This window comes from Linepithema humile, chromosome 3, assembly GCF_040581485.1.
Source record: "Linepithema humile isolate Giens D197 chromosome 3, Lhum_UNIL_v1.0, whole genome shotgun sequence".
Taxonomy (NCBI): Eukaryota; Metazoa; Arthropoda; class Insecta; order Hymenoptera; family Formicidae; genus Linepithema; species Linepithema humile.
The window spans coordinates 29,756,931-29,776,702 of record NC_090130.1 but is presented as its reverse complement, the minus strand read 5'-3'; the positions used below and the strand labels follow the sequence as shown (position 1 = coordinate 29,776,702).

Below are 19,772 nucleotides of genomic sequence, written 5' to 3'. Positions count from 1 at the left end.
CTCCGCGGACACACGGCGAAGGAATTCCTCGAGCGCGTCGTCAAAAACTGATCGCGATCTGGCTATCGATTAATTCGTGAAAGACCAAAAGACTTTGGCACTTCTCAGAGCAGATTATTTCCAATGGAGCCGAAATTCCGATTAGTCTGATCAAATAGCGACAAATTCGCCGGTGGATTAGGTTGACTCAAAATAAAAAAAAAAAAAAAAAAAAAAAAAAGAGAAAAAACAAAATTGATGGATGTATCAGCGCGTTTTTCGCGCAGTTGCGATGATGCTCGTTCATAACAACCGGCGCGATACCGCCGACCGGTGTTTCTCGGAATTGTTTTCATAGCCCGGGGGAGGATAACATGCGAGGCATCGGCCGTTCGATGGCGATGCAGACAACATCGGAGAGCAGAGAGTAACGTTATGGCGGAGAATCCGGCGCGTCGATAAACATCAGGCTGCCGATCTCCCAGGCGAGCGCACCGTCTCACCTGGCGTCGAATCGCAGCCACGGTGCATCCGAGATACGCCTTCCCTAATGACAGAGTCCCCTGCATCCCTGGCACCCGGGGAGTCGTCCGAGTGAGAATTTAAGACGTTCTGCCCACGCGCGCCAAATTATTCCGCCTCGCGGCCCGTTTCCCTCGATCAGAATTGTAAAAAAAAGAGAGAAAAAAAGAACAAAAGAAAAATTCCACCAACGCTGCCCGACGCGCGGATCCGCGAGACGATTGCGGCGACGGTGACGAAGGGGGCGAGAGGAAGATGCAGAAACAGAACGACAAAAAAAATAAAGAAAAAAAATGGAAATCGTGCAATTTGCATGGCCCCCCCTCCCCCTCCCCTCCTCACCGTCCAACGCCGGGCCCTCAACATCTTCGCCGCGAGAAAGAACGGAGGCAGACGGCGATCAAGATAAAGTCTCTCTTCTCGGGATCCGTCAGGGGATACTACGTTCTTGGTCCGCCTTCCCGATTCTTCGATCACTTCGTGGAATCAGGATTTGAATTTCGGAGTGGATTGCGCAATCCGCGCGTCGGCACCCACGCGCGTAGGCGCGCAACGCAATCGTCTTCTTCGGCCAGACGGTCATTTTAAAACCGCCTATCGGGAACACGCAAATCGCCAGAGAAGAGATCTCCCTATCTCCCACTCTTTATCCCCCCGGTCTCACACCGTCTTTTCGATATTCCGCGCTCGTTCCCCAGCACAGACAGACGTCTTCAGACCGGAATACGAAACGCATTTTTATAAACTTTCCAAGTTAAGCGTAAACTTCATCGAAACGCAATTTTAAGCTAAAGAATTTAAGAGTCACGCAAACACCCAATAGTTTTTGAATTTAAAAGAATTCAAAAGAAGATATATTTCCTTCAAAGCGAATAGAATTGCGTGTAAATTAACTCTTCGTCTTCACGATATGATTGATGACAAATATTATATATTCAAAGTTAAAAAATAGATTGATTTGAAATTGACAAGGAAAGAGATCTAAAGACGTCAGTGAGGTAAATCTTTACGAGGTTTCTTAAATAGAGATGTAACGCGACGAGACATTAGATGGAACAGACAGATATCGGAAGTGACGTAGAAGAATTACAAGGTGGAACACGATCCATGCAGCCGCCGAAGGGTGTCGCGTGCTGCGACAGACGACGGATGAATCGGACGCGCGGCATTCCAACGAAATGGGAGTAAAGAAACACGAGAACACGAGGAAGGAAGCGTACGCGCAGTCACGTACGCGTTCCGTCTGGTTAAATCGCATAATGATGAAGTGCCTAATCACGAATTATGCTGCGTACGCGACAACCGATCTCGTCGTCGCACGTTCGATTATGTAACTCTAACTTTACAACGTCTCGGTCAGAGTAATGCGCTTCTACAGCACAATATTCCGCTGATCATATCGCACTATGATAAAACTACCGACGAAATCACTAATTATGCTAGAAACAAGAAGCGAAAAAGATGTGTAACAGCGCCTACAATAATGCCTGCAATAAAATAAAATAAGAAAGCTCTCAAAATTATAACGTAAAAGTCTCGTGTATATCGGAATTCAAATCTCAATTCAGATCTCGATTTTGCAGGCTCGAATGGCCGAACAGAATTGTATACGTATTTCTGCTCTAATAAAAGGGTTAAATTCGATGCTTTTGTTTTCGAGCCAAGGGAGGCGATAAGAAATGGCGCGACGCGGATGTTGACGACGTGAACGAGTCGTTTCAGACGACGTTTGAAACCGGCAGAGGCGGCGGCGAGGAGTGTAGGGCAGCGAAGGAGAAGGGACGACGGAATTCTGCGGAATATTTAATTTTCCTGTGCTCTCGTGTGTCCAGTATCCGGCAGATCAGCGGGTACTATTTCCGCGCGCGATGCAACGAGTCCGCATTTCCGCGCGTCGGATTCGTCTGGGAGAATCGCGACATTATTCGTTCGTATGATGATTTTTCGAGTCTTTGGGTCTACGGTAACCTCAAGAATGCGCAGCGAAAAACGTGACGATAATTCGCTTCGAGTGTGCGAGTTACGTTTCCTCGTGCAAATTACGTTTCTCAAATTTGGCTGTTCATGTTGCTTTTATGGCACAGCGCCAGAAATCTAAAGCTGGCTCCGCTTAGCTGCGCCATGTGTACGTAGAAAATAGAACAATTTTCGCATAAGCTTATCAAGGCCACGCGGTAAGGCATTAGACGCAAATAGAAAAGATCTGTTGTCTAAATAGTTCCGATTTATGGTTCCGATTGGATGGAATAATGCAGAAATCCTTTGGGATACGAATAATTAAATACGTAATTTTAATATACATCGCGATGTTACATTAAAAAATTTAATGTACAATTGTAATCCCGGGAGACAAATTTTTTTCACGCTAAAAATTTCATTTCATACATTAATTTTATCCAATTGAATTAAAAATCTCGTACTTCGATCATTTTCACACGTAAAGATTATCTAATATTACAAAACGCCGGAGGCTAATTCTTTCCTCTCAGAGATTCTCGTGTAGCAGCACAGACCACACAGTTTGTAAATACCACGAAGTCTAAAACATTCGGCAGACTAAACACATTATTACGTCATGTGACAGTCAAAAAGAGAGTCCAAGCAGAATATAATCCACCAATGAAAGCAAATCTTACGTGGCAAAATAAGTTTTCGTTTATATCGTAGAAATTACGCTGATCTAATCATAACATTTGCTTGTCAACTCGTAAATTCCGCGATTTCGAATATGCGGAGTACATAAAATGAAAAAATGCGTAAAAAAAAAAAAAAAATAAGCCGACTCCATAATGCACGATCTGTATCAAAAATGACATTCTTCCGTTGAATAGATTTAAGTAACTCGAGCACGTCAAACGGAAGGAAGAACGCTTACAACGAAGATGAACTCGAGCCGTCGCGCATCACTTTGAACAAAAGTCCAACATGATTCTCCGCAAAATAATGTCCTCTCGTCACGTCTCGACGAGATAAGCTGAGCATCATCTTCCCGATTTTTTTGTTCCTCGCCAGCAGCCAGACAGTTTAGCCTTGGCAGCCTCCTATTACTCGGACTTCCTGCTTCGTGTGATTTGAGAGCGATCTAATTATGTGTAAACTTAAGAACAATCATACAGGATGTCGCAAATTGTACAAAAAAAAAAACGTTTTAATAGAAATTAATCATTTCTACGGCTAATTTCAACTTGATATCATCGATTATACCATTGGTTTTAAAGCCTATTCACTTCAGCGCATTAACAACTGTTTCATATCAATGTTTTCTGAATATTATGTATAATTAATGCCTGACTTTTTTGAATCGGATATATCTTTGTGACCTTGTTACAATTATATATATATATATATATATATATCGCTTTAATGTAATCTGAAATACATGTATACTGAAATACTCGTGAGTAGTGAAGTTAATCGTATGTTTAAATTTTGAAGTTTTATACGCGCTTAAAACCAATATTATACTACGACATGGTCTACTTTATTTTCTTGATTAGATATGCGTTTTTAATGACATAGCTCCATGACAAGTCATTTTTTCATTAATGATAACAAAAATTCATAATCAATGAGAGTTTATATTTATCGGAACTAAATTGTTATCACTAAAACGTAGTTCGATCACATCGTATCGAGACATTCAATTGAATGCATATAATCGTATTAAATTTGCCTCAGCTTAACTTTATCGCATCGTGTTATCAAATCAGTTTTATACTCGAAGACAAGTTCATGTAAAAATAAAAATCGCTCTCAATAAATAGAGATATCGCTACTTGACGTAATTACGCTGTAAGCAATAACTTTCAAATAATAATCTATCTTGTTTTGAGTAATTAATAAATATATCTTGCACTAGATAATTACAACTGTTTGCACAAATGTGTCACAATATGAAAGACAGTTTTGTGCATCTGTTTTAATATTTCCAAAAAATGGAAAATTCCATTTACCTTAATTTAACATATTCTCATTATCGACAATAATATAATTCAAAATAGCTTGAAATTTGGAAACAATATTCGTTTAAATATTAAAAATAATTCTTGAAAAATATAATGTACATAGATACATAAAATATGCGGTTTCAAAATAGATAAATAAAAATTGCTTGACGATAATATATTTTGTTATCAGTTGATGGCAGTAATTTGCCTTGCATTAGCTGTAGCGACGTCGTCAAAACGTAGGTAATATTCTGTTCGTCGTGTAAATAATATATTTTTCTTTTTCAGGAAATGGTTTATTACGCGCTGCGGTTATATGCAATTACGAAATGTCTATTTCTAACCGCGGCTTTTCCTTATTACGATCGCGGATCCTACGCGGCCTCGTCTTCCGGTTTAGTTCTCCAGTTTCCACGTCCCGGCTGGATCGCCGACAGTATGATCAACTGCACGCGCGTACGCATCGTTGAACCGCGGTAGCGCAAGAATTTTTATACACCTGTTTTGAATTGCATCTCACGGACCAAGCAGCGATCCATTAAGACGACGCGTCGCGTGATCGCTGCACGCGTATGCATACGAAAATGATGCGATACGAAACGCGACACACTTCAGAACTTTTTATTGACTCTTTAATGCCCGTACAAATCCGTCCGTCGTTATTTGTATTTTGTTTCTTTACAATTACATAAATAAATAGATAAGAAAGACCGTATACGATAAGAAGAAGTTTAATGTAAACACATCAAGTTAAAAACCTCACCGTGTTTGCTGAATCATGAATGAATATAGACACAGAAAACAGAAAAGGTGAATTTTGTTAGAACTAAAGTGCTTTGTACGATTATAGAGATATGGAAGATAAATTGTAATAATATTCACTGCATACAGCAAACAGAATTATTAAATAATTGCAAAATAATTTAAATACCTTATTCACAATAATGATGTGGAAAACAACTGTAATTGCAGCATATCGTGTTGAATCACGTATTCTTATATAAACTTCAATTTTGTGTTCACACGTGATGCTCAGATCAGCAATTTGCCAGAAAAATACATGAAATATAATAAAAATATAATTTCTTTTATAATTGTCACATGTGTGTAAAAATGTTACACTGATTACAAATGTTTAAATTTTTGATCTACAAATTTTTTTTAATCAACAGAATTTTAATCTGAATATTAATTTGTGTGAATGTGAATGAATATATCGCAAAAATGTTCGGGATGAAAGATTTAAAAAATTTGCTCCGAGTTCATCACAGAACTGATGGGTGAAAGGAAATGTAACGAACCTGAGATGTTCTGTACATCAGCAAGATCCATCATAACTTCACGATTGCAAAAAAGGATATTCGCAATATCTTTTTTCATTCAAAATATCACGGTAAGAAGGGAGTGTCCCCCACTCGTATTCCTCATACCTGAAGCTTACACAACAGCTATATCGCGTCACCGATTTTCAGTAGTTCCTCGGTCGGCTTATCTTCTTGCACGTAGCTAACAAGCGATACTAAGTGTTACTTCGATATATTTTCACTATCATTAGATTTTTTCGTTAATGCAGTTTAAGTATCTATCGTAAAATGCCCACGCGCAGCTATCTAAGCTGATTAATCAATATAATCAATAATGAAATCAATAACGAAACTTTTATCAGATTGCGAAAAAAAAACAACTTATCAAGAAACAATTAATTTAAAATCACTTGAAACGATGAATTGTATAATGCATCAATTCTGTGAAAATCTCTCGTTACACGAAGACTTCGCGAGTGATGCACATAAATTATGTTACCGATAGCTAAATTGTGATTGAAGTCTTGCAAGCTGTTATCAATGTTATCTACTTGTGCGATTTCAATAAGATTACAAGGTGTCTATATGGGAGAATTGTTATTCCTTTCGTACGCCGAAGAAGTACATTCTTTCGTTTTACGATCAGTATTGTGAAAAGAACGACGGAAACAAGCCACGTTTCAGTCGTGAAGTGAAAAACAGTGAACCATGTCTGGAGCAGTGAACCATTCGTTTGAAGTAAATTTTAATATATTTTAATTTACCGAAAAACCTATTTTTATTAAATGATTTATAAATTATTATCGACAGTTTGCTTTAAATATTCAAAAATAGATTTCTTATTAGTTACATCTAAAATTATCTAAAATTTAAAAATATATATGTAATAGAATTTTCCTCATATTTTAATTAAATGTTTTAAAATATATTGTAAATTTAAAAAAATTCAGAAATATAAAAAATGTATTTGAAAAAAGAATGCATTGCTTTCAATTAATAGGATAATCAGTTAGACGTATTAGAAAGTGGTCGCCGGAAAACTGAACCCATCACAAATCGTGTAAGTATGTCGCTTTCGTTTCACTCTTATTACCATTGCGAAGGAATGCCTTTGCAAAACAATCAATTGTCTAACTATATCTTCAAGCGCTTTTGCGCGCACAAACAATCGACGATAACAGTTACATGAATACAGCATAATAACAAAGTATGTATTTTGCTGTTGTCATTGAGCAATGAACATGTTTACTTCACACTCACTTTTCAATATGGAAACTGCAGGAAACATAAAACAGTGCACAGCGACTTCACATCACTGCCATTAAAACTTTTGAATAGCGCAGTAACAGTTCAGAAACAATATTAACATATAACGTTGTTCTCATAGGATGCCGCTTCTTATTCAAGAAAGCCTTGGACGGCCAAAAGTGACGCGGTTAATGCTTATCTTTCAAAACACCGAAGAATTTTCAAGACTTTTGCCTTAGTGATCTTAAATCTTCTTATTGTAGCCTATGTAGTCTACGCGGGTATATATTGGAAAAGTAAATGTACGTGTTGAGTTGTTTCGACAGAATTGAAGTCACGTAATGTCTGATCGATAAAACAGCAAAAATACATAATTTACAACTTGAATGAGAATTTCTTTCAGTTTCAGAAAATCACTGCGATCTCCAATGGTGCGATGGCTACGGTTTGCTACTTATACTTGTAGGACTTACTTACATTGGCCTATTTTACTTTTTTATCGTAAAGCGATATTTTGGAAAATATATCATACAATACTGTTCGCCAATAACGAATTATGTGGAATGCTTGCAAAGTACCAAGTAAAGCATTAACATTATCTTATCCGAAAGTAACAAGTGCTTAATACAAACGATTTCTATCGCAAAAATATTAACGACTGTTATCGTAAAAATTTCTAGATATGGGATGAATATCGTAAGGACGATCTTTTACGTCACTGCATTAATAGCTATCGTTACTTTCCTCATTCTTGATACCGCGGAATCAAGATACAGATTAGTTAGCATCATCGGCATTGTCACTATTATAGGATTGGGATGGATATTCTCCAAACACCCTGCACAGGCAAGTAGATCGTCTTCGAAAACTCAAGCTTCATTAGTTATCATGTAAATCCGGCTCTGATTTTTTTTCGCTGTCACTTGAAACATCTCTGGGAGAATAGTTGACTCACCGACTTCACACTTTACGTAACAATTATTCTCATCTGCCGCATCAACTCGAACGCGCTCCAATTAGTGTGACACATACGCGACTGAGGAAAATTGCTGGAGACGCGTGGGTAGACGCGTCGCTAATTCCGCTGGAATTGACCCATTTCATTAAATCGTCTAATGTACTTAATGCACGCGGATCTCTTGTTTACGAATCTTTAATGCACGATATAAGTCAAAGCATACGATTTTTCAGGAGAGAAAAGAAGACAAATAATAAAAAAAAAATATCTAATTGAGAGATAAAAAGAAATTTAAATTTCTTTAAAAAAAAATATAAAATCCTAATAATTTTCTATACGATTATTTTTCATTATTTTGATAATTATATCATTAAATCTGTACAGATCAATTGGACGACTGTTGTTTGGGGCCTTATTTTACAATTTGTACTTGGACTCATTACGCTTCGATGGCCGGTCGGTCGCAGTATTTTTGAATGCATATCCAACAAAGTGGCTACTTTCTTACATTTCGCTAAAGCCGGCGCCAATTTCGTATTCTCAGAATACCTAGTAGACAAGGGAGTTTTCGCATTTTCAGTTAGTTGATATGTAAACTGTTAATTTATTATTAAGAATTTTTTATGATCAATTTATAACTTTACATTGTCACAAATCGCTACTGACATTGTATTAGGTGCTGCCCGTTATCTTTTTCTTCAGCTTCGTAGTGCAAATCTTGTGCTACATCGGCGCATTGCAATGGATTATCATGAAATTAGGATGGATCTTGCAAAGCATAATGAACACGACGCTGTGTGAATCAATAATCGCCGTCGCTAATCCTTTCATCGGAATGGTAATGTTTTTGACATCGTGTAAACAACCGATGAGTAATTCATTTGCATTCTGACAAAATAAAATCTGATGAGAGACATCACAATTCAAAGCTTTACAGTTTGCTTTCTTTTCTAGTCGGAAACTCCTCTTCTAATCCAACCATATATTAATCAATTAACTTCCTCGGAGTTGCACGCTATATTGAGCTCAGGATTTTCTACAGTCTCTGGTCTGTCATGGAGTTTATAATACGATTCATTCGGCGTCATCAAATTCCAACTTTTAATTCTTTAATTCTTACTCGCCCGTTGCAGGTACGGTATTGGCCGCTTACATATCCTTTGGTGCAAATCCGGGTCATTTAATTACCGCGTCCGTGATGTCGGCACCGACGGCCTTGTGCTTTTCCAAACTCTTTTACCCGGAAACTGAAAAAAGTCTCACGAAATCCGAAAATATCAAGCTTGAAAAATCGTAAGTACAAAAACTTTTTAGATTTCTCATCTTAATTGACAATTAATAATTGTCACGGGAATTGTCAATTGCGATTAGAAAAGACACCAGCATTTTGGACGCCGCCACCAACGGTGCATTGGCTGCACTCCCGATCGTTTTGGGTATAGTCGCTAATATTGTTGCTTTTGTATCGTTCATTGCATTTTTTAATGCAATACTTTCTTGGTTCGGCGGCCTCGTTGGCTACGAGGCTCTCAGTCTCGAGGTAATAAATTACTACACGCCGATCTATCTAATTACTGAAAATGTATCTTTCCGAGCAATTTTAGAGCTTGCATTTTGCAGATTATTTTCGCGAAAGTCTTCATGCCATTAAGTTGGGTCCTCGGCGTTCCTTGGGAGCATTGCGAAGAAGTAGCGACATTAATAGGCTTGAAGACGATGGTCAATGAATTAGTCGCTTATCAGAAAATGGGCGAGTTCAAGAAGCAGGGCAAATTATTCGGGAGGTCGGAAGCGATAGCGACATTCGCGGTTTGCGGTTTCGCGAATCCGGCGTCGATCGGTATACAGATCGGTGTCTTCGCCTCTTTGGCGCCAGAAAAGAAGGAGCAAGTGACCAGAGTCATTATACGATCCTTTATTGCTGGCAGCGCCGCTACTTTTCTCACAGCCAGCATCGCCGGTAAGGCTGAGATTCCTAATACGACCGTTGAGTCGCTACCTCTCGTTTTGCTCTAAAGAGTTCGTTACCGATCAAGTTTTAATTTATTGTAGGTATGCTAATCGACGACATTTCGTCTTCTCCAAATGTTATTACACCAATATCGAACATCACTGCAGCGACAACGTTAAGTAGTCAATTAACTTGACTTCAAAAATTGCATTTTTATAGTTACTATAATATTACACAAGTATTTGTAATAAGACTTGAATGTTGATCTTTTTTCTTTTAAAAATTCCTCTCTCCCTCTTATTAAATAATTGTAAATAGGTGAGTAATGATATCGAAAAAGAAGAAACAAATTAATCTTATGTTTTTTTTATCAGTAATAAGTATTTATATAATACTGTTATAGAAATGGCTGATAGCTTATAAATAATATTTGTAGTATCACTGTTTTGGAAATTTATAGCATTTTACATAACAAAATCATTTTCGCTCGAACAATACAAAATGACAAGATCACATCATACATTAGTGATACGCTTATTGTACGCAAGTGCCACTATATTTGTACATTGTTAGTACGCATAATATAATTGTAAATATTAACTATAAAATATTACATATCCCAAAAAAATAAATGTGCTTATTTATTACATCGAAAGTACGACAATTATACACAATATCTAAGCACAATAAAATAATATCACAATATTTTAAGAATGTGAAATATCGCGTGCGGTGCTTCGCAAAGCTACAAATCGAACGAAGTGTTCTCATTCTTTTTTACGCTTATGGTAGAGCATGTAGCTGGTAAGTTTCATAAATACTGTGAGTGCGATTGAACACGTCGGCAGTCACTTCCAACATTTTCGGCAGGACGTCTATGTTTCGTTGGACATTTTCACCACAAACCTGAGAATCAGGTATAAGTGAAAACAGTGATTCGACAACCCCAAAAAGCATTCTGTCAACCCGTTTACCTTCTTAAACAACGCCTCTCTAGTAGGCATAGTGTACATGGCGACTATTGCAGCTTTCCTAATCACCCACGGGTGATGCTTGGCCAGGGTTTTGTTATAGGAGTCTTGACAACAACTAGACGTTTTATCAGCGTCCAAGAGATCACCCAGTTGTCGCAAGAATTCTTTAATAAAATCTAAAAGACCATAATGTCGATAAACTGTGCATTTCTAAACAAAATTAGCGGACAACGATATAATACCTAAACCTCTATGTAGTCGTAATAAAGTACGTGAGCCATTGACAAAGTCAGACTTTTCTAACAATTTGTTCTCCTTTTCATATTCGATCATAGACTTAATAGTCCTGTAATTCTGGTCATCTTTGTTTATTAAATCAATCAAGATGTCTATCTTTTGCTTCAGATCAGATGAGACAAAACTGAAGACACTGCCCATTAGCTGAAAAAATCTGCGCGCATAGCAACACATTATATGACACAATCTCCAAAGATTTAGAAAAAGATAACATGATTAATCTGTTGTCTTGATAATGAATAACAGATAACAGAAAAGAAATTTGATCCCAAGATAATATCAGAAAATTATGGTTATAATATAATGCGAACATATGGTTTGATAATAACAAAAGAACTATCAGGAAAAAGGCTACAAGAACCAAGAACAAATGCCAGGAGGCACAGAAAATACTACAAATCAATATAGAATAAACACTACAAAAACGTTTCTGTCCAATTTTGAGAGTGAACTTCCGCACAGTGATTACACGTGATTACAATTAACGTAAGATTCCCGCAAATCTTTATTACATTTTGGATAAAAATAATATACATAAATTATGCATATGTTAAAATAATACATAATATAAAAGAAACATTTTTGTTCTAATAACGTAAAATGATTTCATTTAGCTTGTTAATGTGGCATATCTATTTTTTATCTCACTTTGATAATTCGAATGTCGACTGTAATGAACTTGAAATCTGTGCATTGTGACAAGGTTATGTTAAATAATGACAAAAGAAGGGAAGATATAAGCGACATGACTTACTTGTACAGTTCATTGTAAGCCTCTAGATAGGCTTTTAGATCTATATCATCATTTTCCACGAGAGCTCGGTCAAAAGAATCGTGTACAGTACGTAAATCGAAAAAACTCAGTTCTGGTCCCTCCGCCATTGTCGACTCACTGCATTCAACCAAACGACAATCGAATTTGCTTCTGCGCTACGGTACGATAAGTCACGTTATCTGCCTCGGTACCGCATAACTCTTTGGACTGTAATTATATGCCTGCCTGCTTATCACAGTCACTGCGACAGGTGGAGCGTGACGTATTCAAGATTGACGGCGTCATCTTAAAATCAATGACAGTTCACGTTCACATGTATCATTTGAGTTCGCAATGTTCGCTTGGAATTGAAGATTCTACAGCAAAGAAAGGAAAGAGAAATACAATCTAGCGCACTCTATTCAAGATCACACCTAATCTTCATACGATACATCGCTGAAATGTACAAACCATACCGATTCTATCACTGCGCTAATAATTTAAAAATAAATTTGATAAAGATTTAAGAAAGATGCAGAAAAGAAAATGACGACAACGACGATGACGACGACTAAACCAGACAGAATCATGCACATCCATATTTTTGTGACAAATATATCTATTCCTCTTATTGCCATCATTGCATTCAGAAAAATTCATAATTTTTTTTAATGTACTCCCCATTTAAAAAATAATCTTATTTAAATAATAAATCAATTATTTTTTAAAAAACTAATTAATATTGTAAAATATACATTGCAATGTTTTTGCAAAGTCAATATTCCATTAAACAGATTTCACTTCGTGTATCTTTTGTAAACAAAAAAAAAATAAAAGGGAAAAAAAGTATTATCAGTAAAAGAAAAGTAAGAAGTTTTCCTGAATAGTACGAGCTCGAACATCGTTCGATGAGTACGACAGTATCATACGAAGTATGCTTATATGGTACTATCATATTCCGTAAGAGGCGCCATATTCGAGGGACTTGTTACAGAGACTATGATATTTTTTCCAAATGTACGATATTTTATCTTGTAAACGGGATATGTACATATTTAAATGTTTGTGTGAATATTTTGCCAGACATTTTTTTTAACTTAATATAAAATATTGCATTTTGTACTCTGATTTCCTTGAACATAAAATGTATGCACAGCTGTAGGCAACCTACGTCTTTCGATACATAGCAGGAGTTGTTGTGTTTGCACATTATTTACTCCCGACCTCTATTTGTCGAACAATCGCCGTGTGCATTTACCGAGTTGGTTTCGACGTGGGGAGAATTGGGAAATTCTTGCGAGTATCTTCCCACCTCGTCTTCGGCTTATTTGGACCGGAACATTTCAGTATTTCTGTGCCACTGATAAAAATATATGCTAACAGAATTGAATTTAACATTTTCTTCCTTCAAATTAATATGTACAGGACGCAAGAAAATCCCGTATTGCAAATATAATATCGTGATTTGCATAAATTTGTTCGATAATAATTTTCTTTCATGATATTCTTTCATTGCTCAAGTAATTGCTTAATTTGCACCTTTATCCAATTATGCATAATAAATTAAATTTATGATACTTAATCCCGGTTTATATATTCCTGATGTTATCACTGCAGTTTGTGGCACAACGGTGTTCAGAGTTGCGTGGCTATTGATACAGTACGTGACGTGGAAACATAAACAAAGAATACTGAAATTTCGCTGACACGTCGGTTCGCATAGGTAACCGGTCTCCCTGGAGGTGTTAAATAATTCACCGCAACTGGGACTGAGAGTCGGACGAGAGAGCGGGGTTTGCGGAGGAGCGAAAGAGATGGGGTTGGCTGAAGGGCCGGTTAAATATTCAGATGTCCCTCAACGCAAATAGAGCAAAGTCAAGCGCGCGACGTTGAGCGCGGAGCGCGTAATCTAAAAACTACACGAGAAGTTAGAATGAAAATAGATTTTCGCTACTGATAACGGACTTTCGCGTGGTATCGCCGACTTCCATCTCCGGGCAGGCAGTTCCCAAAAGTCTTGCCGATGAGGAAGATTGCCGGGGAAAATCGTCCTCGCGAAGAATTGCGATGAATATTCCGGTCGGACGAACGTGCCGTAGATGCTTTTACGACGGCTACCCATTTCCGGTCAAGCGATCTCACGGGGGTGCCGGCTTCAACGACCAATCACACGACGACCTCGTAGCTGCGGCGCATAAAAATGTGTCACTGGGGTGCCGTAATATCTCCGCCGTTGAGACTTATCGACGAGGAGACGCGCCGTCTTGATTCCCGGGACACGACACGCTCTACGATCGTATCTTGCTTCAGTGGGCACTTTCACGCCTTTATCGCTTCGCCTCTGAAAATGCGAAACCAACACGCCGACGACGGTGTGTCGAACGACTAAAAAGAATCGTTCAACGAGGCGTACATTGCCCCCGATCATCGTTCTAATTATCTCTGTAACCCAATCTGCCCGTCGCGTCGTGCCTTGGCTTCCCGCCTCTCGTCGGAACTTCTCGATTCTCTCGTCTCGGTCTGCCGCCGGCCTAGCAGTAACCCTCCTCGCGACTCCGTCCCGCCGTCGTTGCTATCGTCTTCCTTCTGCAATCATCCCTCTTCGTCCTTCTCCGTCCCGTCCGCGTCGGACGTCTAGTCGCATCTCTGTCTCCGCTTCTCTCTCTCCATAGCAGCTCGTCGTCTCTTTCTTTCCATCTCGAAGTCTAACTGCGGGATCGTCGACGACCGCCCATCTAAGTTTAACAATTAACGCTCGAGCGCGGGGAAAAATAAATTAATTGCATGCAGCCGGCGCGCGAGACATGTCACGAACATTCGATTTAATCGACGGAGAGTTCGCTGTCCTGTGAAGACGAATGGAATTTCTTTCGTCGACTTTGCGGTCAGAATGTATAAACTAACTTTTGTCTAGTTATATATATATATATATATATATATTCATAATTCTCCAAAAGATTAGCTGATTAAAATGCGAAAGACACGGATCAACTTTCGAAAGAAGAATATCAGTAAAAAAATCTGAGTTTAATTGGCACTGGTTATTAATATTTTTTTTATTGAAGCTACATTATAAATAACGAATCTCTGACACAATGAAACAAGTATCTTCTACTCTCCCAACTCTCTCCCTTTCACATCGTTCTTTTGTCCCGATTGTCAGGGTTGTCAGAGACGACAAGACGACAGCTAGCGGGAGACGAGAAGGGTGTTTGTCATACGTCGATAGGCGTCAGAATTGACACATTCGCCGAGTGTGAAACGGAAGTGGCGTTTGGGGCGACGTACTAGAGAAATTCGAGGGTACAAGGCAGATAAATATTTGAGGAATTTGTTATCGAGGACGAAGACGGCGTAAGAGACTTATCGCTTGTTTGGCGGCTCTGTAAAAAGGATTTCGGGCGAATAGTCCTGTATGCAAAAAACGCAAAATCCGACAAGAATATATTTTCTTCATTATTATTTTATAATCAGTATAGAGTTAACGTGTCATTAGAAATTGATTGTGATTTTACTATTGTCTGTTTTCAATTCATGCCAAAGTATTAAATCAATGCCTGACTTCTGACGTTCTGAAAGTTACACTGGCCAATTGATTTGATTTTCATTGTAAAGAGAAAATATCTCGAGAAATGTTATTCTGTAAATTGTAACGAAGCATCAGACATGATTGAAAGAAAGACAAAACGAGCGGAGGGAAAGAGGAGCAAAGTGACGAGAAATTTCTAACCCTTCGATGTACAGCATTACACCCTCGTGTGCGGTTCGTAGGAAAAGTTTTAGGTGAGCTACGTACGAGAGTTGGGGACAGACCTTTTCGCAAAAGGGTCTAACGACAGTTTTGTATTCTATAGAAAATCACTGTCAACCAACAAGAGTCTGCAAAGTGTCGCATTATACAAATACATATATACGCGTACTTGTAGAGTCTTGGCCAAAAGTAGCCGCGTTAATCTCTAAAATCTAAAGCAGAATGAAAAAATGCAAAGTTTCATTTGTAAGACAAACGAATGGAGACATTAGCGTGTCTAGAGAATAGCCTGAACTTTCTCAAATATCTTAGAGTTTATAAAAAAACGTTTAATATATTTTAAAATACCAAGAGATTATATAATTAATCATTCTCTCGGTATATTATTGCATAATAAAAGATATGAATGTTTCGAGACGTAAGATTATCTGTAAGCAGTAGATCCGAGCGATTCGAGCAATTTTAACTTGAACTTTTGTCAGCGACCGTACGTGAAGCAAAGGCGCATACTCACACGCACACACTTAACGGCGGGATGTAACAGATACAGACGGCGCCTGCGAAAAGCCCGGATACCCAGGGTAAAACGAGCCTGGGAAGTTCATTAATGGATTAAGAGTGCTCGATCGATACGATTAGCGCGACGTGGCCAGCCGCTCCTGATACGCGCAACATGCATTCGAACGTAACCCAGAATCCATGATTTTGTCGTGCATGGAGGTGATTAATTGGAAAACAGGGAAGTAAAAACGTTCCATGAAAAGAATTATGTTGTCAATTTAACTCCGGATGGTTGTATTGATCTGTATCGCCAGCCTTTTAATCAGATGTTTTTTTACATTGCGGAGAAGAGCATTATTTTTATCGTCTCATCCTGGCGTTATCAAAGTGTCGCGGAATTACGGATACTTTATAAACATAATTGTTTCAGAATAGTGACAAATCTTCCCGACATAACGACAATACAAAAGACCCATATTTTTATTTTTCATCATATCTCGAGCTATCAGAACTTTATATCGATCCTTGGGATTGATATGAACGTCGTGTAGCATACATCCCCCTAGTTCTTCGCATGGGGTTGAATTTTAAAACTGCCCTCTAGAGAGAAGTGGGAAGCTGTCTTTTGAAATCAGGCTGTGTGCGGTCCTGTTCTTGCGTAAGAAACTACACATCCCTCGGGATCGCGCGTCGATATATATTCCTCCTGGTTGTCATTCAGGATGCTACCGACATTAAGTTCTCTCTGAACTTTCAACTAGATATTTGATTCGAGTTGTCAATATAAAAAAAAAATTCATTTTTTCATATATCTGATTAATCGTTTTTCTCTCGCATATATCATAAAGTTTTTCGTTAAACATGCGAGTTTATCTATGCATGTGCTGTCCGTCGATCATTTAAGAAACGATTCTTCTTACAGTTCAATATCTCGCAGATTAAAGAAGAACAAGTGCTTTCCCTTGAGATTTTTTCTGTCGAATCATCTTTTTCACGGTGCCTGAACCATACGATCGTCAACTGGTTAGACGAGAAGATCGCGACGCAAGGGGATATAGTGAGCGCCGAAGACAGGTGGGCAGAAGAGGGTGGAAGGAAGCAAGGTGGTAAGACTCTGGCTCGGTGGCGGTTGGCCGGAGGTTTCAAGGTGGAGTCGGGGTCGCTGTCGCGGCTCTAATAAGCTACCCCCTCAAACCTCGTTCCACGTTACGACCCTTACATCCCTTTACGGGTACCGAGGGCAGCCTTGCAATTTGATAAACTGTCACGAGCGCACGACCATGTTACCCGAAACTAGCACGGGAACTTGGGAGAATATCTTGGCTATCGAATTTCTTTGCTCGATTACCCACTTCGGTTTTACAACGTTGAAAATTTACGGGAGCTTTAAGATAAGACGTGATTCTACGTTAAATCTTTAGTTATTATTTACGAAAAAACGCAAACGTGTTCGCATTTAAACGGGGCTTTCTAAGCAAATGCAAAGTTTACGAATCGTCTAGTAAGCCTGCAAACATTACGTTTCCATTTCTATGTAAATCACACGATCATAAGTCGGCTGAGTAAGATCTCGAGAAAGATTGCATTAGTAGTTAGTTCCGGGTGGAAGCCTGCTTTTGATGAAGCCACCGGAGCGTAAACCAGAATCAAGATTGTAAAAGAATGAAGTCATGCGATACCTGAACGAGATTTGCTTTTGCTGCAAAAATTAAGAATATTTGAAAAAATACAAAATAAATCACGTAGGAAATTAAAATAATACCAATGAAATATAGCTCGCTGCAAATAAGAAAGCTGAAAGCGATGATCGATTCTTACGATTGGACTCGCTTCATCGATTCGATTGAAAGGAGAAGGGTGATTTCAGAACTACTGGCCAGCTGTGCCACGAGAACCCGAAGGTCGGGGGAGAACGCAGACTCTTGGGAAATGATTCCACTTTGCAAGGGGCAAATGGAAATGACCCTGGGACAGCTTCAGACCGTAGCTCTCTAAGGTTGTTCTTGGTCAGATGCGATGACGATTGCGAGGGGCGGAATAACGAAACTATGCTGATTAAGGATTATGTTTCTCAAGCAGTTTATCTGCTGCAGTAAATATTTACATGTAACGATATAATCTTCGAAATTATTAATTGCAGTGTGCACTCAATTTCGACAATGTTTTTATATTTTTATATAACGCATGCTATAAAATTTGCACGTGGTAAATAATTTTTTTTTTTTTTTCGTGTAGTTAGCAATGAGAAGAAAGCAATAATGCAGGTTTGTATCGACGAACTTTAGTAAAAGTTTAGTAAGCTCTTTACTTAATCACGATAATCGGAGGTTGCTTGGAAACGAGGAAGCTAGAAAGTATCGCGTTGAAAGCGGCGGAACAAGCTGCACGCTCACCCTTCGGACAACGAGTCATCTCGCGACGTTACTAACGGACCCTCGTCGTTTCCTCGTACTTGCGCCCGACAAGACATTACTTGACTGTTACAAGACATTTTCATCATACATCATCCGAGACAAACGTCTTGCCTGGGACATCTGTTATTTCAAGATTTAGTAGCAAATGTCTACGCGTCGTTCTATTGTGACTGTCAAAAATAAACTCTAGAGATTCAGTGAACGATAAAAATAAAAATTAATAAAGAGAATAATATATCATATATACGATCGATAATGCAATCGCATTCAATAACATGTAATTTCTAAGTGCTTCCGAACTGCCTGGACTTGCTTCAACTATGAAAATGATTTAGGAGAAAGATCTTCGTTGACACGCGGTTTGTCCCATGGATATTCGGCAAAGAGATCCTTTAATTATGCTAAGTAACGTCTCCCACAGGCGTCGCGTCGCGGAAGACTGAGCCGGTCATAATATTTAATCACTACTCGTTTCCTCGCCCCTCTCCAAAAGCAGTTTCTGTAAGAAGTTCCAGCCATTGCCGAGCAGGAAATATATCGTCCGAATCATGAAGATTGAATTCGCGATATTTTGAAGCAGTTTGTGCGCATGAAATCATTCTATCTCTTACTGATATTATTAAAAGGATAGTTAAACGGTGACAAGGAATAAAAATTCTAATTTACATTCAGTATCAGACTGTCGAAAATTCAACAATATCGAGGTTGACAATATTTCCGCTTTAACTCAGGTACTTCGAACCCTTCCGATCTTAAAGATTACGAAATAAACAAGAGCGCAAAGCCGGCAAATGGGGTGACTATGTCGCATCGGCTTCGCGCCACCCCTCGAGATTGTCTCACGAGAAAAGCGATCATTCAACGGCAGCCGCGATCCTATATGATAAATTTCGGAAAAGCTCTCTAAATATAATTTCAAAAGCAGCAAAATGTGTGGAAATTTAATTTTCAATATATTCAAGTGAATAAGATAACTGTACGATAAAAGCAAACAATATTGCCAGAAGAAATCTCTCGCTTGATATCTAATTAAATCTCCGAAGCGCGTCGGATGTCGAAGGAAGAAACGATCTGTGATCTTTTATCCGCGAAGAACGGCGGTCTCACCCTATTACGACTCTTCCTTTTCTTTCTTCCGTAACTCACCATGATCCCACCCTTCCGTTCGGCAA

At 38.6% G+C, this 19,772-nt stretch overlaps 3 protein-coding genes across 4 annotated transcripts in view; 1 reads left to right on the top strand and 2 right to left on the bottom strand.

Annotated features, from left to right (window-relative positions):
• Positions 1-19,772, bottom strand: part of LOC105669746 (protein split ends) — a 161,391-nt gene that overhangs the window by 101,271 nt on the left and 40,348 nt on the right. The window lies entirely within an intron of this gene.
• Positions 5,910-10,162, top strand: CNT2 (Concentrative nucleoside transporter 2). Its single transcript, XM_012362844.2, has 12 exons — positions 5,910-6,490; positions 6,753-6,812; positions 7,140-7,302; positions 7,404-7,581; positions 7,681-7,846; positions 8,343-8,537; positions 8,635-8,796; positions 8,913-9,006; positions 9,092-9,251; positions 9,330-9,498; positions 9,579-9,918; positions 10,011-10,162. The coding sequence occupies exons 1-12, from the start codon at positions 6,461-6,463 to the stop codon at positions 10,103-10,105; spliced, it is 1,812 nt and encodes a 603-aa protein (XP_012218267.1). The 5' UTR covers positions 5,910-6,460; the 3' UTR covers positions 10,106-10,162.
• LOC105669749 (ceramide-1-phosphate transfer protein) lies at positions 10,260-12,464 on the bottom strand. Its single transcript, XM_012362857.2, has 4 exons — positions 11,935-12,464; positions 11,126-11,334; positions 10,884-11,059; positions 10,260-10,815 (listed from the first exon to the last, which is right to left on the bottom strand). The coding sequence occupies exons 1-4, from the start codon at positions 12,060-12,062 to the stop codon at positions 10,693-10,695; spliced, it is 636 nt and encodes a 211-aa protein (XP_012218280.1). The 5' UTR covers positions 12,063-12,464; the 3' UTR covers positions 10,260-10,692.

Bases quoted from the DNA above. Each gene is read 5' to 3' on its own strand.
- CNT2 (XM_012362844.2), top strand. From the start codon at position 6,461: ATGTCTGGAGCAGTGAACCATTCGTTTGAA. The intron at 6,813-7,139 runs GTAAGTATGTCG...TTGTTCTCATAG, and splicing joins CTGAACCCATCACAAATCGT to GATGCCGCTTCTTATTCAAG. The intron at 9,252-9,329 runs GTAAGTACAAAA...AATTGCGATTAG, and splicing joins AATATCAAGCTTGAAAAATC to AAAAGACACCAGCATTTTGG.
- LOC105669749 (XM_012362857.2), bottom strand. From the start codon at position 12,062: ATGGCGGAGGGACCAGAACTGAGTTTTTTCGATTTACGTACTGTACAC. The intron at 11,335-11,934 runs GTAAGTCATGTC...CTATGCGCGCAG, and splicing joins GCTTACAATGAACTGTACAA to ATTTTTTCAGCTAATGGGCA. The intron at 11,060-11,125 runs GTATTATATCGT...ATGGTCTTTTAG, and splicing joins ACGACTACATAGAGGTTTAG to ATTTTATTAAAGAATTCTTG.